The sequence below is a fragment of the Melanerpes formicivorus genome, unplaced genomic scaffold, assembly GCF_026170545.1.
Source record: "Melanerpes formicivorus ecotype bairdi unplaced genomic scaffold, bMelFor1.0.p_v2 SCAF_71, whole genome shotgun sequence".
Taxonomy (NCBI): domain Eukaryota; kingdom Metazoa; phylum Chordata; class Aves; order Piciformes; family Picidae; genus Melanerpes; species Melanerpes formicivorus.
Genome location: NW_027142423.1, coordinates 2561648 through 2588280, shown reverse-complemented (window position 1 = coordinate 2588280; position 26633 = coordinate 2561648). Strand labels below are relative to the sequence as shown.

The following is a 26633-nucleotide window of genomic DNA, read 5'->3' as shown; positions in this document are numbered from 1 at the left end:
CAGAACTTAAATGCAACACGCAGCATTTCCTCACTGCCTGTTTCAAATGTCTCCTGTGAAGGCAGTGCGCAGGAAGGGATCTCAATCACAGTCTGATTCTGCTAAGAATAGGGTAAAACACAGCCAGCATCAGTGCACAATTTCCATCAGTGCTGAAAATCATGTCTGAGGCCAGGCTGTGAGAGTTGAGGCTGGAGATCTCCCTGCTAGGGACTGTGAGTGTTGACAGAACTAACAAAATAACAACCTGCAGTCCTTCCTGGTGAAATGAAAATTCCAATGACCTGTGTTGCAAATGGTAATAATAAGCAGGCTCTTCTTTTTCAGTCTTAGGAGCAAATGTGCCAGGGGTAGAAATAAGTCTTTAGAGCAGCAGCATGGATTAAAGAGGCTTGTGCTGAGCTGGAGTGTGGGAGGTGTATTTTCCTCCCCAGCTGAGGAAGCAGAAAGGCAAACAGTGGTTTGGCTGTTTCCAGGCAAATTGAGCTGTTTTAATCACCTTCATTCTCTCTTCCAGGACAGCCAAGTAAGCACCTGCATGCACGTCACTGTGCGCTCAGCCGTGCTGGACCCTGAGCCAGCGAGCAGGAGGGCACGGACCTGCTGCATGGCCAAAGAGCATATCACAGCGTCAGACATCAAGGGGGAAAACATACAAACAGGGAGGGAGGCCTCAACCCTCCAATCTGACTCACTCAGCAAGCTGCAGATTGGCATGCTGGTGACGCCACCAGCACCAGGAAAGCAGCTTTCTCTCACGGTGGGTTTCTTGAGAAGATTATTAAAACCTTTTCATTTAAAAATATTTGGCAGACTACTGCATACATCAGGAGGAGGTTTTTGCCCACATCTGCTTCCAGCAGAGAAAGAGAGTTTAAGTGGGCAAAGAACACAAGCAGAACTCCACCGACTTTCCTCATGGCTACCACAAAAGGTCTTGAAAGAGCTTGCCTTGTGAGTGAGAGGGACACCAAGAAGTACTCCTTGGCCTTAGACAGGTAACACAACTCTCTGTTTCCTTCACTTCCATTGCTTGGTCTTGGAGAGCAATACGAAATCACCGAGCTGCTGACAGGGAGTTTCACAGTGCATCCCAGGAATATCTTTCACTTCTTTTGAGATGTTTTGCTGGATTTTTTTTCCTTCTCAAACTTTCTTATTGAATGCTTGATGCATTTAGTAGACAGCATCCTGATATGTCTACATTTGTGATGGATTGAACCAATCTACTCCTGAAGCAAGTGTCTCCTGCTACGCACTTTATAAGCTTAGTCGATTTATTGTGGGATGCAAAACCTCATGGATTTTGTTGCAATTTTAGGCTGAATCATAATAGTTCTACTGGCTCTACATTTGATTCAAGGCTCCTTCATGCTTGAATGTCTAAATTATCTATTTGGTCTGAAAGAAATGTGATGGCGTTAAGGGTTTGACCCTGCCAAATTCTATTCATGCAGATAGTCTGTTTGACTTGGAGCTGATGTTCCTCTCATGTGCCAGAGGTCCTGTGAGAGAAGAGTAGAATAGAATAGAATAGAATAGAATAGAATAGAATAGAATAGAATAGAATAGAATAGAATAGAATAGAATAGAATGCTTGCTTGAGGAAGGGAAGACCCTCTGAAAACATAGGATGTGCTGTAGCTTGGTTGAAAAGATGAGTACAATTGTCTATCACAAAATAGGTCCTCAGCTGAATTGGTTTTCATTCTTCCTCTTGACTCAGGCCAGTAAGTATTTTAAGAAGAAAATAGCTGCTTAGTGTCAGCTTAGCAGCTCTTGACATTTCCATTATCCCATTGGGTTTTAGCTTATTTATTGCTTTAGCTCTCTTAAAACACGTGGGACAGAAGCTTGGCATAAACACCGATGGTTCTAATGGATATCTGTCTCTCCATGCTCTTATCCTGGGGTCACTGCCATCGTGGTTTAGTTATTTGAGTGTCTGGATTATTGTTTAAATATTATTGCATGGCTCCATAAATATAGGTGGCTTTGTCCAAGAAGACTTCTGTGGTGCTATTCATATTTTAAAAAAACAATAATCTTATGATTCTGCAATTCATTTTAGTGACTGAAGGCTCCCAGAGCTTTTTTGATAGCTTGCAAATCTGTGGGTACAGCTTCAGTAGCTGAGGTCCATTAGCCCCTTACCACCTCTGGAGACAAGGACATCCCTGGATGAAGGCTTTATGCAGTGCAATGAGGGGTGCCCTCAGACAGCAATAGATGTTAGGCTGCTCTGTCAGGAAGGCCACATTTTCTCTAGAGCACCAGGAACAGGAGATATTCCCAGTAAGAAGAGGGGTAGGATGCACACTGGGGGCAGCTGATCCTCTCATCTAAGAGCTGACTCACCTTCTGGAGAAGTTGATTACTTTCTTATAATTATTTCCTAATTTAAGACTGAAGTCAGTTGAGGTGAATCGTTGCAACAATTGCAGCTCTTGGCTTGACTGCTGCAGATACGGCCAACTACTCCAGAGCTTGAGGGCCAGACTCGGGAGGGCTTCACAGCAAAGGTCCTGAGGTGGCGGAGTTAGGGCAGCATAACACAGCTCTCCAGGAGGAAGAGGACCTGTCTTCCAGGCATGTGGCTTTTTTGCTTCTCCTCCTTTGGGCTTTTCTTGCCAGATGAAATTTGATTAAATTCACAATCTAATTACTCTGTCCCAGCAAATAACCAGAAACCAGGGGTGAGAGCCGGGGTCTACCTCCCATTTGGAAGACCTTTCATCTCAGGGGAACCCATTGCCCTTCTTCCCCTTGCAGCTCAGCAAGCTCCAGCTCGGGGCTCAGAGCCAGCGTGGCAGGGGAATGCAGCCTGCTGGGCTCAGGCTTGCACAGACTGGCTGCCTGCACAGCTTCAGGTGTCTTAAGCCGATCAGCAGCAGTAAGCTCATCTTAGCTGTTGGTATAAATTACCACATTTCCCCCTTCCCTCTGTGTAGACTTAATGAACAGCTCTAATGCTTTCAACAGAATTTGTTTTGCACACAAATTGCCTAGTTCTTTGCCATCCCCCAGCCTCTTTCTTTTTAATAAATGCCATTATTACAATACACAGGGAATAAAAACGTTTTTAGTTTAACACTGTGGGTGGGAATACAGGCCCTCTTCTATGCACACAAGGCTGTGAAGGAGAGTGGTTTTTTCATGCCATGCTGAGAGGTGGTCACTAGCAGGTCTGGATGCATTGAGGTCTCCCATGACAGACTTTAAAATGCTTGCAATGGGGTGGGCTTTAACTGAGCTCTCTCAAAATCAGATCAGCTATAGGCTTCTAGAATAATTCAGATCGGAAGGGACCTCAGGAGGTGACTGGTCCAAACTCCTGCTCAGAGTGGGGTCAACTAATGTTGCTTAGGGCTTTATCTGGTTTAGTCTTGAAAAAAGTCTGTCAAGGTGGAGACTGCATGAATAAATGAATGAATAAATATAGATAGCTTGATTTCTTACTGACAATAGAGCAGTGTAATATTGACCAGAAATAGTCAATAATTCATAAATCAGGGGGTTTGCATTAGATTGTACCAACTATGCTGTGAACTAGATTTTGACTTGATCCAGCAATTCCTGGATTTCTGATCATGTGCTTTATATGCCATTATAATGAGATTTTGAACACCACTCCACAAGTGAAACTCAGGCTGCTAGTCTCAAGATGTTTGTTTATACTTTGTCTCTAAGACAAGAGATGTGAGTCAAAAAAAGAGGAAGCAATGCTGAAAGCAGCAAAGGTGTGTAAAAACTTTAGGGTTTGTCTTAGTGTAAAAAGATTTTTTTTTTTAAAATGTGACCTATCTATCAGGGAAGCCTTAGGCTTGTAATTGATTCCTGCCTGTCAGGCTCACACCACTCAAAAGTTTGAAGTGAGCCTGGGAGATGATTTCTTCATGTGGAGATTGATTTTCTATAGCAAGTATATAGGAAATAGTTGCCTTTTTTTTCTACCTTCTTGCACATGATATGAAAACTTTCATGGGATCAAAGAGTCCTCATCAGATAAAGGCTTTTCATCACTCTCTGTGCTTTGCAAAAGTCAATGTTCAGGAAAACTTCAGATGTTTCTTGTGACTCCTGAAGCATTTTAGCTGTGAGGCCTGTTGTTATGTCTCATTTTTGCTAGCTTGCCAGCTGGCTCCAGGAACACACAGTATTAGGGAACTCAGCAAAACCTGTCCCATTACTTTTTCCCTTGTGTTAGATGATATGAGAGCCCTGTAGAAAGGTCTGTGTCTGCCCAGTACCGGCCATATGCTGTCTCCATTCTTCCTTCTTTGGGTATGCCCACTTCCTCTCAGAAAGAATATTTGACCTGAGATAGTAAGAGGTAAAAAACAGAAATTAAACAAGTAGGACACCAGCTCAGGAAACTGATGATGCATGGGTATAACAATGATACATATAATGATGAATGACGTCATGAAGGAAAGCAGGGAATGGCCATTTGTTATTTCTAACAGTACAAGAACTATTGAAAATATCACAGAATAATTTAGAAAAGATCTTAAAGATCATGGAATCCAGATCATCACCACCAGGCAGACAGCTTGCAAGTAAGAAAGGATGCCTTATCGTTACATAGATCATAATTAAACCGTGGAACTCAACACTCTAGATCTGCCAGGTTCGTGGAAGAAAGATCTGCAAAGATTTATTAGACATAAGCTCTGTTTCTAGTCATCTTCCAACCATCTTCCATCTACTAGACATCTAAATGTATGTAAATATTTGTCTTTGGCTTGTGTCCACAATAAGGAAAAGGAAAATTTGGACAGCCAGGCTATAAAGAGTGTCTTAAAGGACTTGGAAATAATCAAAACTGGTGCATCTGTTGAAATGAGAGCATTGCTACCATGAGGGAGGAGACTATGACTTTGATATATTTTTGTCTGAAAGTAGTTTCATTATCCTTTCAGGCACCAAAAAATTACTGTTTTCCCTTGTGAAGGAGATGATCTCCTGTGGGAAGTGCAGCGATTCCACATTTTGCTCCTTTGGCTGGGGACCTCATAATGGTCTAGGAGGACGGCAATTATTCCCATCAGCCTGCAGATCAAGGCACTCAACAGATCAAGTGAAAACAAACAAAAGGAAGTTGTAATCAAAAGCCCTTGCTAATGATTTGTGTGGAATCTGCTACACGTATTAATATTCTCTACTTCCCCCCTTCTAGGCATGACTCAGTAGGAGCCTTTCTGTGACATTCCCCTGACTATGTCTTTTACAAAGGAAAGAGAATCTGAAATGAAGAAAAAGATTATTTTTTAATCTGGGACTGTGCTTGCAGTGTGCTGGTGCAGAGATCTGATGCTTAAAGGCTACATCTTGCTCTAACACACGCAGAAGGGGTTTACAGTTTGACAGAGCTGATCTCTGCACCTTAAGCTTTTGATTTGCACATTTATAAAACTGCCTCTTAGATTCTTTTAATTAGTGGCAGGCTGCTCTTGGAAGAGAGAAAAAATAATGGTTACGCATGGGAGCTGGTAGGACTCTTCCTAAGTCCTTGAGCCAGATGCTGCTCTGAGAGTTCAAAGGGAGCAGCAAATGCTCGCCACTTCTGACAATCAGGCCACTTTTATTGAAGTACCCTTCAGGCAGAAAAATGTGACATTTGTGGATTTACCCTGCCTCTGTTTGCTTTTGCATCTGTTCAACGAGATCTGTGGGCAGTGCTTTCCTACCCCTCAGTGGTACTCTGAGGTTTTGTTAGCTGATGGAGAGACTGGAAGCTTAGAGAGGGGAGGGTGATCACAAAGTGACCTATTTTGTTAACAGCAAGGAAAAAGGACTCGGTGGCTAAAGAATCTGTAGATATAATTTTGGCATCCCTGCCTTGGCAGGCTGTTGAGCTGATCATGACTCTTGTCATTAAGATGATTTAACATCCAATACCAGCTGAGTTAAAAGGAAATTAATTTTACATTCAAACCATACAAAAGCATTGGAAGTTAACTCCAGAGAGGGATCGTGAGAAAGAAAAACTTGCATGCCCTGGTCTCCAGAGGAGAGTGAGACAACTATAGTGTTTTGTTCAGCCATCTGGAAGGAATCAATTTGTGGTACCTTCTAATTCATCAGTAAAATATTGTGCATAACTGACATAGAGTATATGAGGAGCCTGATGAATGTAAAACCAAAGGACTGGAGAAGGACTGGCTAGTGGAGATCTCTGTCACCAGATGAGTAGCCCATTCCCCAGACAGCCCAACTCCCATTTATTTGTTATTGTGGGGGAAATAAAGAAAAATGCTGACAAAGGACTAAGAATTCACTAACTCACCATCTCCAGGCATCAGGCATTAAATCTGAACAGTAGTTCTTTCATGCAAGCTCCTCACGTACAGGGTGAACCAATTGCCTCTGCTGAGCAAACAGGGACCACATGGTAACCTGGCTGGAAAACTGGCTGACTCAGGGGAACAGGATGCGTCCTTGGAACATCTCAATAATATTTACAAAACCAAATCCATGCTCATTACCTACAGTGGCAGGACCTGGCCACCAAGGTAGATCAGCTCTTCTCCTTTTGTTGGTACCTCCACAGCACTGATGAACACAAGGGACCAAGGTGCCCACAGTTCTGTGGGTGCTTTTCCTTCTTCCCTATAGGTGAGATTTGGGCTGCTGGGCACCTGGCAGGGCTTTGGACCCACTGAGCAACTGGCAGCCCCCTTAGGCTGTCCCAAAAAGGCAGCTGGAAGAAGTTTGATTTCAGAGCAGCTTTTTTTCTTGACATTGACTACTGCAGACTGGCAGCCACTGGCATGATTTCTTTCCAGCAAGATTTTAGGCATCTTGACAGTTCCATAAACTGTGTAGAAAAGCTACAGAAAGTTGTCAAGATCCATGTACTTCTTGTAGCACAAGTCTCTTTCATGTAACTCAAGAAACAATTCTTCCTGGTCCCAAAGGAAAGTCCTTAGAATGGGAAAAAGAAGCTGTAATTGCTGGGCCAACTGAGCCCACCCCCAAGCTGATTTCAGACTTGAAAACAACAGTGGAGTCTGCTGCTCTTTCATGTAGGCTTGCAGGCTACAACCCCTGCCCACACAGACCTCAAACAGCTGTAAGGTGTGATTATGAAGATAAGGAATTGGCTGGATGGTCGCATCCAGCAGCTGGTGCTCAACGGCTTGAAGTCCAGATGGAGAACAGTGACAATGGTATCCCTCAGGGGTCTGCACTGGGACCTGTATTCTTTAATATTTTTATCAATGACATACACAGTGAGACTGAGTGCACCATCAGCAAGTGTGCAGATGACAACATGCTGTGTGGTGGTGTTGATACACCACAAGGACAGGATGGCATCCTGGACAAGCTGTTGAGGCAAGCACGGATGAGCCTCATGAGGTTCAACAAGAGCAAGTACAGGGTTCTGCACATGGGCCAGAACAATCCTTACTATCAATACAGACTGGGGGAGGAGGTGATAGAAAGCAGCCCTGAGGAAAAGGACTTGGGGGTGCTGATGGATGAGAAGCTGGACGTGAGCACATAGTGAGCTTGAAGCCCAGAAGGCAAATCACATCCTGGGCTGCATCAAAATATGCACTGCCAGCAGATCCAGAGAGGTGATTCTGCCACTTAGCTCTGGTGAGACCTCATCTGGAATGCTGTGTACAGGTCTGGAGCTCTCAATATAGGAAGGACATGGACCTGATGGAGAGGGTCCAGGGGAGGGGCACAAAAATGGTCAGGGGACTGAAGCACCTCTGCTATGACAGGCTGAGGGAGTTGGGGCTGTTCAGCCTGGAGAAGGGGAGGCTCTGGGTAGACCTAATAGCAGCCTTCCAACACCTGAAGGGGACTACAGGAAGGATGGGAAGAGACTGTTTACAAAAGCCTGTGGGGACAGGATGAGGGGCAATGGCTTCAAACTAGAGAGGGGCAAATTTAGATTGGATATTAGGAAGAAGTTCTTCACTATGAGGGTTGTGGAACACAGGAACAGGTTGTTCAGGGAGGTGGTTGAGGCACCTTCCCTGGAGATATTCAAGGTAAAACTTGATGAGGCCCTGGGCAGTCTGATCTAGTTGGGGATGTCCCTGCTGATTGCAGGGAGGTTGTACTGGATGACCTTTGGAGGTCCCTCTGGCCTGGACCATTCTATGATTCTATATGGATGCTGTGTATGTGCCTCTGGGCAGAATTCCCCCTTGATGCCACAGTGTGCTGTGACACAAGCCTCAGTACACAGCAGGGGATAATTTACCGACAGTTACCACATTAGAACCAGCTGAGGCAGTAAATGCTTTATCTAAAGAGATAAAATGGTTTTCAACCAAGTCTCCCAGGACATGGTTTAGAGCAGGGATTTTTTGTTGTTTAGGCTCTTCTTAGTTGGAAGTTAAAGGATAGGGAATGTCCTTGTTTCCCAAACCACCTTGGGACCTCCCCTGGGGGAGACTCTGGGCTGTTTTAATGAAAACACCAGTTGTCATGGTCATCCAGGAGCTCCCACAATTACAATGCAAGGTTCTTGGCCTCAGGCCTCTCTACCCCCATCTCTTATTTCCTATGTAGGAGCCCTGAGAAGAACATCACTGAGGTGGTAGAGCAGATTTGGCTGAGAAGTCACCTTGCGGTGGAGCAATGCTGGAAGAGCCACATCTGCTGGACTCCTCTTCTTTCTAGAAAATCAGTGGCACAGAGGGGTCAGCATACTCTGGAGAATTGATTTAATTTTTTTTTTTCAATTATTAAGTGTCTGTGAAACTTTTAATAACCACACAAGTGCTGCTGGGTGATTGGTAGGCTTTGTACATATGGGGAAACCTGAAATAAAATTGTTCTGCATGCAAACAGAAGGGAGAAATATCTTTAGTCAATTGCATTTGAGAAAAAGATTTGATTTTATTTTTTAATAGTCATCTTGCTAAAGAAGTTGGGAATGATCCCCACAAATCTCCCATGGAATCTTCTCCATGTTCTGTTGAGTTTGGTTCCTGTTTGCAACAGGGACGGCTTTTTCAGAATCACCTTGTGTGTATAAAATATGCAGCCTAAGAAACTCACCCAGTACTTCATAAATCTCTACATGGTATAGGAGAGCCCAAGGAGCTGGGAAGCACAGCCAGAGCAGTCATTTCATGTGCAGCTCCCTCCTGCAGAATCCTGCTGGTGTGAGCAAGCCTCTTCCCTGACCAGCTCCGTTGTTTCCAATGCTACTTCTATCCTTCAAAAGCTTTAATTACAGAGCTTCTGGGTTGCAAGGCTAGATGCCCAAATAACCATGATTTTTCTTTTCTTTTAACCTTCTGTTTCTTTCAATCCCAAAGGATGAGCTGGCATCAGAAGAATTTAAATGAAGAGAGGCAGCAGCAGGAAGCAGAAGTTACTGAAGCTAATCCAGCATATCACTGTCACGGCTACTCACGGGCCTATGAGAACAGAAAAAGGGAGCAGCATCAAGCCAGGAGGAAGCTCTGTTTAGCATCAGTAATTTGCATCTTCTTCATGATTGCTGAGATTATAGGGGAGTATGTTTGCCCAAAAAGAGCTCAGTTTGATGCCCAGCACATCTGTACTCATGCACTTTTGTACACACTCTGACTACAGGCACCCATGATGCACAGAGGTGAACTCACCTGAATAGTCTAACTCTCCTTTCTCCCTAATCCTTAAAAGAATTGTGGAGATTTTGGAGGTAAAAATTAATCAAACTACTTTTATATGTTCATTTAAGGATTGCATCTGTGTAGGAATAGAAAGATCAGTGAATGAATGGTCTGAACTGTTCTCCTAGGTCCTATTTGGCTAAAAGTGGTTAGCATCTCTTAGCATCGTGTCACAAAAGGTTTCTAATAAATTGGACTACATTTTTTTATGTAAACAATTAAAAGACTATATATTTATTGAGGCAAATGAGACCTCCACATTGATGAAGGCTGCAAGCAGCATTCTTTACAAAACCCAGGGAAATCCAGGGCTAGATTCACCATCTGCTTTGCTTCAATTAAGTCAATGTATTTATACTAGGGCACATTTATCTTTTTAAATTGGCCTGCTGGTGTGTTTCTGGATCAACGGAAGATTATTCCCTTGTCTAATTAGCTTTCACTTCTGGACCCATCCTACAAGATCTAATATAAGTATTTGGCTTGCTCATAGAGCATTAGCTTTCATTTTGTCCTACTGATCTGCTCTCTGCATGGCTTCTGTGATATTTATACCCACCTGATAGTTTCTGGCTCTTTCATTTCCCCTTCTCCACAGTGAGGTGAGGTAAGGTAAGGCATCAGGAATCCCACAGACTTTTGTCACATGTAGCCAAGGGGATGGAACAAAAATCAGCCAGGAACACCTCTGAAACACATTTCCTCTGTTTCAGCATCTCTGGAGTCCCATGAAAGTGAAATAGAAAGGCTGTGTATTCCCTACAGGTAAGAAGTAGAAGCCCTGAATGAGTTGTTGCATTTCTGCCTTCCCCACCATGTGCCAAACCCAGCAGGGACTTGTCCAACTCTTCCCTCCCATGAAGTCCACCTGCACGAAGTCCTGTTTGTAGGGGACAGGCATTCTCCCCATGAAAACCAGTGCATACCACTAATCTCCACACAGTAATCCCAGTGCCAGAAGTAATGCACTATTAACAAAGCAGTATAATCAGTAGGCTTCAGTTTGGTGAATGCAGCAGTGTTAGAGGATAATTGGAAGGACAGATGATATGTTAACTAAATGTTTCATTTTGCTTAATGAATCATACAGCTTTTTTGCAGTGACAGCTTAAGTAACAAGCTTGAAGGCCATTTTGCTTCAGACCATTACACTTTGACAAACCAGTTATTAACTGCAGTTGCAGGCAGCAGTCTATGGAGATTTTTGTAATTATGAACCACACATTTAATTTTTTCTTTAATCATTAGGCTAGACTGCCTGTGCCTGATGATTGACCATTGAGTGACTGACAGTTGCTACTGCTTTGTCATATACAAAGCTGTAAACAGCCATTGTGGGTAATGGTAAGTCATAAAGACCACTTGTTGGGAGTATTGATACATAGCAATAAGAGCCTACAACTATCACACAGGCTTTAGTATTGAAAACAAAGAATATGTTCCCCTTCCTTCTTCTCTTAAGGGCAAACAGCTTCTCTGGGCACTATTATGTTAAACAGAAGAAATAAAGCCTTGCCACTCTTGAAGAGGTTGGAAAGTTGTGCTGCTTTGAATCTCTGCATCTTTCCCATGATATTTTTGCTCAAACCATCTGTGCCAGCCCTTACTGCTCTCCCAAAAGGGGCACTGTCGGCTGAGCCTGATGCACAAACTCTCTCAGAAAGACAATTATCTTCTGTTCTTCTGATGCAGATCCATCCCAATCTCCATAGATTTGGAGATATCAGTCAAACTGATGATACCCTGTGCATGGCCCTGATATAAAAGGATTCCAAGGATTCTCAGTCTCTGAGGACTAAGTGTGGATTTCAAAGTAATTTATTTCCTTTTGGGCACTAGAAGGAGAGAGAAACCCAGCATGCATCCTCATGTTAAAAAGGAATATAAAGGTTTGACCAGGTTGCTAAGATAAGCAAACAGAGATGTCAGAAACTCACCTGAAGGCATTAGATACACCAGGAATACATAAAAAAAAAAAAATATAATTGCCAATATATTTCAAAGACAGCAGGCTAGAAGGTATGAGCTTTTGTAATGCTATCCCAGAGAACATGGAAATACAGCATCGAAAATGCGACAGGGTTTTGCAGGCAGCTTGTGCTCTACCTATTTGTTTGCTGAAAGATGACTGATGCCTTGGTTGTTAACATCTGTGCACTTTCAGACAAGCCTGCTTCCCTCTGCTATGCAAAATTGCCTCCCACTTGAGAAACAGTGACCTTGCCAGCAGTGGAAGTCTTAAGAGCTCTGCCATGACCAGGAAATATATGTGCATTTACACCTGTGCATATTCTGGGAAGTCCCTATTCTGTGGGATTTTTCATTTCACTGCCAAAATTGAGGGGCCTCCAAATCCTGCAGTCATGCTTGCTCCCTTTTTGAGAAGCATCTTTCAAACAGCTGTCAATAGGGTGTGTAGGGAGGCAAAAGAGAAAAACAAGGCATGCCCTATAAATGCAATACACATTCTCCTGCAGGGACAAACCATACAGTACTAGGTATATTAATCTAGAATCTGTGTGTGGGAGGAAAATGTACAGACAGTCCATCCTGCTGACATGAAGGCTTTCCATCTCTAAGGAAACAAGAGATAAGTCTACATGTCCCTTTGGCAGTGGTGTCTTGCAAAGGTTTGAATGAATCATTTTATGATGCTTTCCAGGATTCATTGGTTCTCCTATGGGTTGTGATCAGGAGAAACAGGTGAAGTGAAATTAATGAAATGCCTGAAGAATTATGGAAAGATATTGCCAAATGTAGAAACTAGACATTTTGGCTGTGTTATCTCATATTCTCATTTTTCTGCATTCCCACTCTGATGAAAAGATTCCCCTGCCATAACAAGTGGCCAGACAGCTTCCTGCCTGTGATCCCTGTCTTCTCCTGCAGCTACTGGCAGCTGGGGTAGCTTAGAGCAATCTTTTAGTTTCTTTGAATTTGCCTTTTGCTCTGAGACATAGTTAGAAGAATTTGACAATATAATTATGTTTGGCTTAGTGAGTAAAAGAAATCTGGCTTCAGATAACCTAAAATGGTTTGGGTTGGGTTTGTTTGTTTTTTCAGAATTCACGTGAAATCCAAACCCTCCAAAGCAAAATGACATTCAGCCACATTTTTCCAGCTCCAGAAGGAAAATTAAACCATGAATTACAGATGCAAAAGGATAGATTGGTCCTGAGTACAGAACATTTGTCTCTATGCCCCCATCAAAATGGTTGGTTGTTTATCACAGCTCTTATACTAGGACCTTTAGTTTTATTCCCATTGAGTGTTGCCTGTGACAAATAAACAGCTGGGCATCTAGCCATCCAAAACTCAGGAATAATATACATATGTTCCTGTAACAAATAAGAAAGGAATCCCATAACCTAATTCCCTGAGTTTTTGTATGCACGTAAAGATATCAGCAATCTGTGAAAAGTTAGCAGGAGAATACTGGAAATCCTTAACACTGTTTCTCTCAAAGAAATATGATATTAAAATAGTCAACATAAACCAGTCCAACAGTAATATAACCCCCCAGCAGTAAAGTATCACAACTCTATTGTCCTCAGGACTTTCTTTCTCTCAGACAAAGAAATTTAGCTCAGTTCTTTTAAATCTTAACTTTCACTGCATGAATGAGGTGCCAAATGAAGCTATCTTTGAAGAGCTTTGGATTGTGAATGTGATCACTGAAAACTGAGTGTTCCCTTCAATTCACAGCAAAACAGCTCTTGAGTTTGATCTGCTCAGCTCAAACTTCTGCCCAGAGCCATGATACGGATGGGTGTCTCACACAGGTGGGCAGATCGCCGGGAGCCTGGCGGTGATCACCGACGCGGCACACATACTCGTGGACCTGACAAGCTTCCTCGTCAGCCTCTTCTCCCTGTGGCTTGCCTCCAAACCTCCCACCAAACAGCTCACTTTTGGGTGGTACCGAGCAGGTAGCAAACACATATCACAGTATAAACACGTGGAAGGGGAAAGGGAAGTCATCATAGCCAGGGACTGGAAGACATGCTGGTGTATAACACAGGTCTGCGGATATTTAGAGATTGTGCACTGAGGCTCTCAAAGCCCCTAGAACACATAACAAACAAAGCAAGCCAGTGAGCTTCAAAGGAGTAAAGGGCATGGTCATGTGCTATCTACAGTCATGTCTGCCAGTTCATCTATTTAATATAGTTTTGGGGTGGTGCAGCTTTGTTTATTTTCTGATCTATATTTCCAGTTTAATATGTAGGTGAGTGTCTTAAAACAGTAGCTGAGGGCAGTCAGGTGAGTGGCAGAGTTACTGTGCACTGACTTACTGAGGTCTGGCAGCTGCAGCCCTCCATGACACTGGAAGCTTCTTTTTCACTACTTTTCTCATACTGATAAACAGGGTTTGTCATGCAAAGACTGGGTATGACAGGGTGCAGGTTTAGAAGCCATCCAAATGCCTCCTCTCCACTAACCAAGAATGAGGCATTAGAACCAGTCAAGACAGCTGTTCAGTGAAATCCTTTGGGTATGCAGCTACTTTCTGCAGCAGAGTTAGAAGCACAAAATGGAATGAGACTGATAGTATGGGACAGACCTATCTCCATGTAGGAAAGGTCTCCTCATCCTCAGTTTTCTTATTTCTAGTATGATTCAGAGACTCACAAACAATCCTATGCTATTGTTTTCTGCACTCTGTTAGTACTCATAGTTCTGAAGAAGCATAACTGAGAGCATCTTGAGTAAAGTATCTATTACTGCTGAACTGTTCTGTAACCTTAGCTAAACTTTTGCTAAGATACTGCATTGAAAATTAATGGCTATTTTCACCTGTGTAGGTAAAGATGACCTCTAACATATTCCATTGTGTATTATATGCACACATGCACATAGATACTTGGTGGTCACAAGCATTCTTGGGTCCTTTTAGGTGAGTGATAACATGGCCATTAACACTTCAGTTAGGCCAAGTTTGAAGAGTTCCAACCTGCAGCTTGGGGAAAATATAAACACCAGAATGCTTTGTGTTAGCTTCTCTCTACCTGCTTGTAAACAAAACCAGCTGGGGCATTGTAACGTATGATTTGTAAATTTTAGACAGAATGTTCCTTTTGATAAGCACCTGAAGTTTGGGCTCTTGCAAAAGGTGTGACCCTTAGAAAAATACACTCATCATCATAAGTTGAGTTTCTCCTGCTTTCTCGGACTGAGTGTGGAAGACTACGCAAGTTCTTTGCCCTTCCTGGCCTCCTACTGCCTTCCACTTTATTGTGAGCTTTCATTCTCTTTGGCATTGTCTCAGTTGTGCCACATTTACCCATTCGAGTCACACAGCAATTACTAGCCCCACATCCTATTAAAAACATGCTACACACATTCATACAAATATCCCTGGACCTCTCCTATGGCAGTGCAATAAAAGGTGGCCTTGGGAACTGGATTTATTTGAGCCCAACTCGGAGCCAATAGAGACAAAATTAAATTTTGTTGCCCCAGGGAAAAGATAGCTTCTTTTGTCCTCATCACAGCTGGTTGCACAAAAATAATTTTGTGGCATTGGAAGGATAAGTTCTAGAAGAGAGGAAGGAGAGATTTTTGCTGGCAGGACCTCGCTGGGGGCTGTCACTGCATTTCTGAAACGTGAAGTGACAAGAGCTGTGCAGAAACAAGAGAGGCTATTGGAGGAGCAATATGTCTGCAGTGGGTTTTGGTGAGCTGTGCCGCTCTCCTTCCCTCCAACTTCTGCTCCCATGACCAGATAATCTTGTTGGGGAAGAAGGGTGGGTTCCTAGGGTCTTCACCCCATACTGGCAGGGCCGGACAACTACATAAGATGTAAAAGAATTGTTCTTTTATTCTTCCTTCCCATTAAAGCTCCTTTTGCTCCTCCTGAAACTCCCCAAATTATATTTTTTTACCTCTCTAATTTCTGCAAATAATTCATGAACTCAACACTAGGAAGGGGATAAAAGTAGGAACAGATAGAACATGGTTAGGCCACCACATCCACCACACAGGGCTGCTATTTGCTACGACCAGAAAAGGTTTTGGCCCATTTTCTGTGAGCAGCAAGGCTGCCAGCGCACAAGAATTAACTGTCCTGGTTACAAAGCTTACACATCTGAAACCACTAGCAGTGGCCTCTTAAAATGTGTAACATTTCTGTTATTTTTCTTGCTAAAATCAGATTGCTTTCATTCCTAGAAATTCTGGGAGCTTTGCTGTCTATGATGATCATTTGGATGGTGACTGGTGTGTTGGCATATTTGGCTAGTATGAGGCTACTACACCCCAGTTATGATATTGATGCCACAGTGATGCTCATTACCTCTGCTTGTGCCGTGCTGGCCAACATCCTGTAAGTGACTTTGTTTTCCTCTCTATAGAACTTTTGAACCTTTGAACCTGCTGCTGTATTTCAGTTAAAAACATTAGAGAAACTTGCCTGAAAAATATTAAGTGTTTATAATTTTCATGAGGATATGGAAAGGGGCAGGAGAAGAGAGACATCCTGCTTCTCATTCAAGGTTGAAGTTACTCTCATGCTTTCTGTTAGCTTCCACATCAGGAAGGAAAATTATGAATGCACAAACTTCAGGAAAAAATTAACCTCCATCTCACCGTTTATTAGATGTCAGAATCTTCAAGAACTCCATAGGAATTGAGGATTAATTACCCCTTTCACAGACTCTTATATTTCTATGCAAAGCACTGATTTGCCTAGGAATTATCTGTTCAGTCACTGTGGATTTTCCCTTAATATGTCTGATTTTATTACTCAGCACTCAGAAGCGAGAGTAGTGATGATGTATGTGACATCACTGCTTTCAGAGATGCAGTGATCCCACTGATAATTGTAGCTTGACATCTCTTGCAGACTGAGCCTGATTCTGCACCAGACCAGCCATGGGCACAGCCATGGGGCACAGGCCAGGGAACATATGTTGTCCCCCCTGGAAATGCCAGCTCTGAGCAATGCCAGTTTGAGGGCAGCCTTCGTGCATGCCATTGGAGATCTGTTCCAGAGTATGAGTGTGCTAATTAGCGCACTTATCATCTTCTTTAAGGTTAGTTTTGTTAGTTCACTTGCCTTCCTCACAATTAAGCATAACAGTTGTGTTCATAGCATTGTGACACTAGCTGCTATGTAAACATTTTCTCCATCTTAATGATATAGATAGTAATTTAGACACATTAATTCTTGGGAATTGAAATGATCTGTTGAGAGAGGAACACTTTGTTGTGGTTTGAGCCTTAAGTGGAGTTTAAGAGTTCAGATGGTAGCAAGCTGAGAATTCCTCTTCTGCCCACTTCCCCTTTTCCCTGATAAGGAAAAAGGAGAGAAAGGGGGGAAAAAAAGGGCTAGGGGAAAAGAGAAGGAGGTAAATCTATCAAAAAATAATCTGGAATTGGTTTGGAAGTAGGAAAAGTACATTTTTAAATATATATATATTTTTTTTTTATATAATTTATATATATAACATATATTTATATTTAAATATTTATATATTTATATATATTTACTGATTTACATATATATATATATATATATATCAGTATCAGGGAGGGTTTACAAGGGTAAGGAATAAGGATAAGTAAGAAAATATATAAAACCAAGCCTGCATGGCCTTTTATTTCCCTGGATGTACATGGATTTTCAGTCCATTAGAAAATCATGAATGCAGTAAGGAGAGGCCAGCCCTAACCCCGTGGAAGAGTCAGGAGGCTGGCTGCAGCTGTTGGTCCTCTCAAGCAATACAGGCAGAGGAAGGAGGGTAAATGGCAGCACTGTCCTCCTTTTCATAGGCTTGCCGGACAGGAAGGGGCAGTGGAATAGACCACCTTTGACCCAGGGGACCCCTTCTCATGGGAGGGGGAAACCAAGTCCCTCTCTGTTCTCCTGGATCAGGTTTCTTTTGCCCCCTGGGGGAAACAGGGCTCTCACAGCCCTACCCCCAGGATGGGTGTAACCCAGCACACACTGGCTCCTTGGTGTTTCAACTGCAAGAAGGATACCTTGGTGTCTTTCTTCTTACGTAGTAACTTCATTCCCTGTGCTGTGGCACTCTAACCGGCAAAGGGGGTCAGCACTCGTTCTGTGCTAGGTGAATGGAATATATTATTCCTAGAGATTACCTAGTTAAGAATGGAAACGACCAACAGGAATGAAATTAACACAGCAATCTGTTCACGTCTTTCTAGCCGGAGTACAAAGTAGCTGACCCAATCTGCACCTTTGTGTTTTCCATCTTCGTTTTGGCAACGACCGTCACCATTTTAAGGGATATTTTGATTGTGTTAATGGAAGGTAGGACCCAGTTTGAGATTAAATGCTGTTGTATTTTGATTTTTCTCTCTCTTTCCCCTTGAGGATGGTCAGAGGGCTGGAGCACCTCTCCTATGAGGACACACTGAGGGAGTTGGGGCTGTTCAGTCTGGAGAAGAGAAGGCTCCCAGGAGAACTAATTGTGGCCTTCCAATATCTGAAGGGGGCTACAAGAAAGCTGCAGAGGTACTTTTTAGGGTGTCAGGGTGTGATAGGACTAGGGGGAATGGAACAAAACTAGAAATGGATAGATTCAGATTGGATGTTAGGAAGAAGTTCTTCCCCATGAGGGTGGTGAGACACTGGCACAGGTTGCTCAGGGAAGTGGTAGATGCCTGATCCCTGGAGATTTTTATGGCCAGGCAGGATGTGGCTCTGGGCAACCTGATCTAGTGTGAGGTGTCCCTGCCAATGGCAGGAGGATTGGAACTAGATGATCTTTGAAGTCCCTTCCAACCCTAACAATTCTATGATTCTGTGATTCAGCATCATTTATAAGAAATCCCATCTAGAAAACAAGTCACTGATCTGCTCATTAACTGGTCCTGAAATCTAACCTCATCTAAGATTCCTGAGTCAAACCATTTCAGTCCTTATGTTTATCTTTCCTCTCTGCTAAACAGAGGCTTCTTTCATGTAAGAGTATTGATGACAGAATCCTTTAGAGATGCTCAAGTGATGACCATAAATTCTGTGTTCACAAAAGGTGTGGGTGCAGAACCAGGACATGATCTATCTAAACAGCTCACTTCTCTATGGAAACTGGACACTCAGATTATCTTCCAAGACGTGTGTGAGTCTCATTTTTCCATGGAGAAGCATAAATGAAAGGACAAGATTAAATTTCACAGTGACCTCTGAAAGATGGGGTTGTTTAGCCTGAAGAAGAGGAGGCTCAGGGGAGACCTTATTGCTCTCTACAACTACCTGAAAGGAGGTTGCAGACAGATGGGGTTGGTCTCTTCTCCCAGGCAACCAGCAACAGAACAAGAGGACAAAGTCTCGAGCTGCACCAGGGAAGGTTTAGACTGGAGGTGAGGAGAAAGTTCTTCACAGAGAGAGCTGTTAGCCTTTGAAATGTACTGCCCAGGGAGGTGGTGGAGTCACCATCACTGGAGGTGTTCAAGAGGGGATTGGACGTGGCACTTAGGGCCATGGTTTAGTTGTCATGAGATGTTAGGTATTAGGTAATAGGTTGGACTTGATCTCTGAGGTCTTTTCCAATGTGGTTGATACATCTAACTGAATAAAAGTTCATGATGCCTTTTTCTCTAATGACCACCATTTTTGCCTCTTAAAAAAATTTCTCTTCCACCCATTTATCCTTTTAAGGAACATCAAAAGGACTTGGTTACGATGCAGTGAAAGCAAGAATTTTGGCAGTTGAGAAAGTGGAGTCTGTTCACAACCTTCATCTTTGGTCTCTGACAATGAATCAGACTATTCTATCTGCTCATGTTGCCACAGGTCAGTAAATTTCTGTAAACAGGGAGTAAGTATTCAACTGCTGCCCAGTAAAGGGCAGTTTCTTTTGACTGAGATACAACTGGCCAGCAGGAGCAGGGAGGTCATAGTGCCCCTGTACTCTGCTTTGGTTAGACCGCACCTTGAGTACTGTGTCCAGTTCTGGGCCCCTCAGTTTAGGAAGGACATCAAAACACTTGAACGTGTCCAGAGAAGGGCAACAAGGCTGGTGAGAGGCCTTGAACACAAGCCCTATGAGGAGAGGCTGAGGGAGCTGGGATTGTTTAGCCTGGAGAAGAGGAGGCTCAGGGGTGACCTCATTGCCCTCTACAACTACCTGAAAGGTGTTTGTAGCCAGGAAGGAGTTGGCCTCTTCTCCCAGGCAACCAGTACCAGAACAAGGGGACACAGTCTCAAGCTGCGCCAGGGGAGGTTTAGACTCGAGGTGAGGAGGAAGTTCTTCACCGAGCGAGTCATTCGGCATTGGAACGGGTTGCCCAGGGAGGTGGTTGAGTCATCGACCCTGGAGGCATTCAAGAGGAGATTGGATGTGGCACTTGGTGCCATGGTCTAGTCATGAGGTCTGTGTTGATAGGTTGGACTCGATGATCCTCGAGGTCCTTTCCAACCTAAGTGATACTGTGATACTGTGATACTGTGAAATGTCATCATTTGGTTGAAAAAAAATAGCAACAACCACAGCTCCCAAAATCCTCCTCCCAGAAACCTTACCAAAACAACAGCAGAAATGCAAGACTTGAAAACTGCAGAGGAGCAAAGAAGTAAACTACAAGATATTTGAAATAAATTGGAAAAACTAGACCCAGGATGGTTTCTTTCCTTACAATATCAAATGCTGGATGATAGGTTGGACACGATGATCTTGAAGGTCTCTTCCAACCTGGTCTATTCTATTCTATTCTATTCTATTCTATTCTATTCTATTCTATTCTATTCTATTCTATTCTATTCTAAATGTATTTTGAAGTGGATTTATCAAACTTGAAAACTGTTGATCCCTTTAAAAAACCCCAAAACACTTAGAGGTCAAATCTGCATTCCTTATGTGTCTGTAGCTGTACAATAATCTTTAAAACATGGCTTGGAGCATAGAGGTACCTCCAGGGGAACAGCTGATCTTTAAAAATTCTTATTTTTTTGTTTTTTAATGTAGTCTTTATCCCTGCTGACAAATTGCCCACTACTCAGATTGATTTTCTTGTTTGTCTGTTTCTTTGTACATGTTAATGTTTATTTAAAGGAAATATTCCACCTAGGTTCGGCTAAGAACCGGTTCAGAGGCAAAGTCCCACATGGAGTCCCCCTTCCCAGAACAGCGGGGTCTGTCAGCCACCTGAATCACTTGGCACAGTTTCTGCTCCCTGACTGGATGAACTAATCTTTATTAAGTATTCCTGCTTTCCTCCACTCTTCTGCCAAAGTGAATTTCTGTGGTGATTACTCTTAGCTCTGCTCTTGCCAAAATTGCATATTCTGTCCACATTTGAATGAACATGCTTTTGCTGACATGCAGGTTCCTGAAAGGAGGATAAAAAGGACAAGAAACACTTCTCAGAACAAACTTCTGCTAGAAGTTTGCAAACAGGTTTCTGTCAGTGAACACTTACTCTGCTTTAAAGTGCTGTATTATATTACTTGCATTGTGATTTTCTCTCTGTTTGCTATCAATAGCAGACACAGCGGACAGCCAGAAGATTTTGAGAGATATTACCCAAGCCCTCTTTGAGCACTACAGCTTCCACTCCATCACCATTCAGATTGAATGGAGAGAGGATCAGAAGCAAGACTGTGTCTTCTGCCAAGAGCCCAGCAATTAAAGGGAGGAGTACCCTGTGCAGACCAGCGATCACCCTCTTATAAGTCAATGGAGAATACATGTGCTGATTATATTTAATTGATTAAAGCCAAATGCTAATTAACTGAACTAAAAAGCCCTATATTGTGAGCAGTGCGTGGGCCTTTATTTGTTGGCAACATCTACCAGAAGAGAACATTTATTAGGTCCATCCATCAACTAGGTCCATCAGCAGCTACTTGCAATTGCAAGAGGAAGTATCTAAATTATTCTTAACTAGAGCAGTATATGGCCACTAAAACAACATTTAAGAGTGCCTGTTTGTAACCACAGGTAACAAAGAACTAATCAACTTCCATAAGTTTGGTGTTAGCAAAGCACAACACTTACTCAGGATGAAAGAATATTTAAATTAACACAAAGATCTGGGAAATAAATGCTGGTACCTGCTCTCCCTGCCCTTTGGTAGAGACTCCTCCTGCTGCATGTTAAGGGAAGTGTCAGATGTGCAACATAGTCTGCAGTGTGGATCACAAGGGGATTCACTGCATTCACATTAGGCAAATAGCTCTTTGTTTTCTGTTTGGCCCTATCTATCTTTCAGCTAGCTCACAGCCAAATTCTTTTCTGCCTGGCACAGGCAGTATTCCCTACTGCTAAGACAACTCATAACTGCATCATGATAAGCTGTGATGGAGCATTAGTTTTGGGTGTCCATGTCAAAAGGTACTGCTGGGTTGTGACCAGATGCTCCTAGAAAAGGGGAGGAAATGATTAAGACAAAACAAAACTGTAGACCATTGTGAACCTGACATCATATCTAGTGTCCTTTGTAGTGGTGTGTTACCCAGTAATGCTACATCCCTGAAGTTGTATCAGGTATTTAAAACTAATTTGTCATATCACAAAGCCATTCCCTGTACAGAGAAAGGATGTGCCTCTCCTTCAGGCAGCTAATTCCCAGATTCCTTAACAGGATGTATTAAATCTTCCTCTTCGGCATACCTTGTAATGGTTGCTGCAGAGGTAGGGAAAAAAGAGAGTCAAGTCTTGCTGCAGTGCCTCTATTTTTGTCCACTCAACTGAATGAAGCTCTTACCTGTTGGCAGAACCAAGAGACTGCACTTCAAAATGCATGCCTAACTGCTTCTTCACAAAACAACTTCAGTTCTGCCTTTGGCCTTAAGAGTGCAGCTTCACTTTCCATGCACAACTAGCAACAATGAGCTGTAGGGCTCATTTTATTAACAGATTTTTTAGAACAGAATAAAGTATGCAACACCAGGTGGTACTGAGTTTCTAGACTGACAGATTAAAAAGGCACTGTGTTATTGAGGTGTAAAGAGATATTGCTTTTTAGGGAATGTAGTTTTATTTGCAACAGGTTCACATTAGTTTTCTGCTTTATCATCCTAAGGAGAATAGAATTTATCATTAGGGGCTTTGGGCTATGGATAATACATAACTATGTGATGATAGATTGATGTGTTAAGTTGGTGTTTCTTACCTGGTAGGGTGAACAAGAAATTATTCTGCTTTATGGAGGTATCCCAGAAGACCTTAGTCAGGTAAACCTCCCACTGAAATCAGATAAGGTATAAAACACAACACCCACTAAGAACTTCAAGAGTATTTCATTATTTACTGACTTGAAAGAACTGAGTATATAGCAGCGGTATTCAGTAGTGATAAAGACAATTCTTGCCCTTTGCAGCTGAAATTCCAGAAGATAAAACACAGATAAATCAAAGCACAGTAGGAAACCCTAAATGAATAAATTAACTTGTATTCTGGCCAGTTTATCTGCTGGTATAATTTAGGATAGTTGCCTCCTATCAAAGGCAACTCAGCTGTGGTTGTTAAATAACCTGACCATACTTTTCATTAGCTGGGGAGGAAAAGTTAACAGTGTGGCCTTCATAAGAAAAAAAATGTCTTTCAGAGTGCTTTGCATAAGATGAGGACACAGACCTGAATATATTAGGGAATTTTGGGGAACAGTTTTATGGTCAGGGACAATATAAAATATAATGAATGGGTGACAGAATCATCCAAATGGGACTCAGAGTCAGTTCTGAGGCTTAGGATGATGTGGAGAGAAAGACCAGAAGAACTCTTGGAAAAGAATTGAACACAAAAGTGACATGGTCCACCAAGAAAGCTATGCTGAGTAGTAGACATGTGGAAAGCTGGATGGAAGCAACACAAGAGGGGCTGGGAAAAAAGAAGATTAGGGATCCAGGACCAGGATTATGAGGCTATTATTGTCCAAATGAATTGAAAGGATGGGGAAATCTTTCATTAAGTTTTGAGGAAAGGAGCAGAGAAGTACAGAGTCAGGATGAAAGAAGGAGTTAATTCACAAGAACGATCCTTAATGAAAGAGAAAATGGGGGAGGTGTAAAAAAAGGAGGTTTAAGAGGGAAGTGAGGTAACACCTGCCATCCACAGTCACCCCTGAGAATGGTAGCCTGGTATGTGAGTAGTAAAGCTCAGGGCAGGAATGGAAAGGAAGAGGAGAATTTTGAGTTTGTTAGCAGCAGTAGACCTTGTATTTCAGGTGAAAGACTTTATCTACATGTCTAGCAAAAGCTAGAGACAGTGCAACGGTCTCTGCTTTCTGTTGCAGAATTTCCTCTATCAGAACACTATGGCAAAAGTAATGTAGTGGCTTATAAAACCTAACAAAATTTTACCTGAGTTTGGTAGACTCAAAATTAATTTAAAGCAAATATTTACCTGCAGTTATGAATATTCATATAAGGAGCTGGACCTTTAATGCTTCCACTATGTATATGAATGTAAATAATAGATTTGATCTTCATCCCCATCTAGTCTGATCTTCAGGGATATTATCTTGGCACAAAGTTGTTTTCAGAACATTGACTGGCTGGGGAGGATTGCTGCAGAAATATTACTGTGATACACAAAGGCCAGAGCTGAGAAATTCAGAGGCAATTTGTAGCCTTCTTTGCTTTTATTAACTTTTGATTGTCTGGAGAATTACAATATGAAAATTGACCCCCCCAAAAAAATTGCTATCTCTAAATCATTCTTGGAACTCCTGGGAAACAGAATAGTATTGTGTAAGTGGTGTGTTTTCCACATCTGACTGGTTTGTGGTGGAGTTCATTTCATGTGGGCGAGTGCCTGGCTTTACTGGCTGGCACTGAAATTTTACATATATCAACCTTCCTCTAAATTTTAATGTAGTCATTTTGCAGCTTGTAAATTATATAGTTCTCCATTCCCCAAAGAGCACGCTCTCTTTTTCACTGTCTGCAACCAGAATGTAACATGCTGAGCAGAGTCTGAGGAGAAGAAGTTTGTAGAAGCTCAAGACTTTTTAGAGCAGAAACTATGAAACAATGAAATGCAAAGCTGAACTTTCCTCATTCAGCGCCAACAAAGAGCCTAAGTGCCAACATTATGCTGAGACGACCAACACACAGTGACAGAAACATTTATAGTGACAGAAATATTTATAGTTATTTAAACTGGAAACAGTTAAGGCACAAATCTGTCAGTAGTAATAATGGAATAGTCCTTTACTGTGACTGTAGTCATAGACACCATCCTGTGTTCTCCTGTCTGAAATGTTATTGTGAGAACTAGATATACAACTGAGGATATGATTGCCCACTTAATGTGAGACATCACAGCAGTAATTTGCTGTTGCCAGAGAATGGCCAAACAAGATGTCCACATCCCATTCATGGCAGAAAATGGTGGCCTAAACAACACTGACTGTGTATGTCTGCAATGTCACTCTTATCATTGTCAAGAGGTTATATCAAACTATTTTAGCTCTGAGCATTTTCTCCTCTGTTGTAAAACCTAGCATGCTCCAATATGCCTCCCTCAGCCATAGCAGATGTGCTCTCCCTCCTTTTTCATATTCTTTGGTCTCTGTTCTTATAGTTTTTGCTTTTTGTCTCTTCTCCAGCAATGCTTCCACTGGCAACCTATTCAAATTTCAATGCCAGCATGACATTTATCACATATCCTTTCTGCTTACAAGCGTTCCCATTCCTCTTCAACCTGTGTGATTAAATAAAAGCTCCTCAGAAAGAAACTGCCTTTTGCTCTGTGTTTGTTGAAAGTGATAGTATAATGAACCACTTTTTTTTTTTTAATGATTCCATTCTAAGTACAATAATCACAGGGACTTAAGAAAAACAAAGAGCAAAAGCCATTCCAGACATCACATATTGATCCAAGTATTTACTTTGCATTAAGGTTATTTAGGACTTTCACAGTTAAAATACTGCCTGAGCTGACTCCAGATTAAGGTACTCTTTCATATTCTTAAGGCTACTGATAATCTCTTTCAACTAACAAAAATAAAATCCTTTCCCATCAGAGCACATAAAGTTTAAGCAAGAAAGGAATTAGAGACATCCATTTGCTTGTCTCCTTTGACTTCTCTCCGCTTGGACTTTATGTCAGACAGTTAATGTCTAGCAAGAGTGGACTGCAGCAGAATCATAGAATCAATAAGGTTGGAAAAGACCTCAGAGATCAAGTCCAACCTGGCACCCAACACCTCATGACTAACTAAGCCATGGCTTTAAGTGACACATCCAATCTCCTCTTGAACACTTCCAGGGATAGTGACTCCACCACCTCCCTGGGCAGCACATTCCAATGGCCAGTTACTCTTTCTGGGAAGAACTATCTCCTCACCTCAAGCCTCAACTTCCCCTGACACAGCTTGAGACTTTGTCCCCTTGTTCTGTTGCTGGTTGCCTGGGAGAAGAGACCAACCCCCACCTGGCTACAACCTCCTTTCAGGTAGTTGTAGAGAGCAATAAGGTCTCCCTTGAGCCTCCTCTTCTCCAGGCTAAGCAACCCCAGCTCCCTCAGCCTCTCCTCATAGGGCTCATGCTCGAGTGCTTCAGTATCCTCCTTAAATTGAGGGGCCCAGAACTGGACACAGAAGAAGCATTGGAGAGCAGCCCAGTGACTGGAATGGAAGTGCAAGTGAGGGGTTTTCACGTGGTTACTAATGCACATTCAGAATTTTCACAGGTGTAATGCTGATATGAAACATATCTGCTTTTCACTACAGTTTTGGGGGTTGATTTTTGATTAAACAACCACAACAAAGAACCAAACAACAACAAAATAAAACAAACCACCTCCAACAACAACAACAACAACAAAAGGTGAAAAGAAATGAATGAACAAAAGTTAGAAATGCTGTTCCTGGTGGCATCAGAGGTATTTTACCCTATGGCTTGCACTCTTCTTTAGCTTTGTCTCACAAACTGCAATGCTGCCTGCTCTGCCAGGGTGTGTTGTTATCTCCTTACTACACACCATAGAAACTGCCATGACATGCAGTGAGAAGTGTCTGGCTATGACACATGCTGTAAGACTGGTTGTATGCTCTAGCTAACAAGCTCCTTGGCTATGGGACTTCGGTGAA

General features: G+C 42.4%; 1 protein-coding gene across 1 annotated transcript; it reads left to right on the top strand.

Moving 5' to 3' along the window:
* The first annotated feature begins 841 nt into the window (after positions 1–841).
* On the top strand, positions 842–25256 carry SLC30A8 (solute carrier family 30 member 8). The gene is made up of 8 exons (XM_068163236.1): positions 842–998; positions 9291–9483; positions 13408–13558; positions 15801–15954; positions 16474–16663; positions 17799–17904; positions 19255–19389; positions 21079–25256. Exons 1-8 carry the CDS (start codon positions 919–921, stop codon positions 21222–21224), a joined length of 1155 nt encoding a protein of 384 aa, XP_068019337.1. The 5' UTR covers positions 842–918; the 3' UTR covers positions 21225–25256.
* The last annotated feature ends 1377 nt before the right edge of the window (positions 25257–26633 follow it).

Excerpts from the sequence above, each read along its gene's own strand:
- SLC30A8 (XM_068163236.1), top strand. The coding sequence starts at position 919 with ATGGCTACCACAAAAGGTCTTGAAAGAGCTTGCCTTGTGAGTGAGAGG. Across the intron at positions 9,484-13,407 it reads TCTTCATGATTGCTGAGATT|ACAGGTGGGCAGATCGCCGG; the intron begins ATAGGGGAGTAT and ends TGGGTGTCTCAC. Across the intron at positions 13,559-15,800 it reads TTTTGGGTGGTACCGAGCAG|AAATTCTGGGAGCTTTGCTG; the intron begins GTAGCAAACACA and ends TTTCATTCCTAG.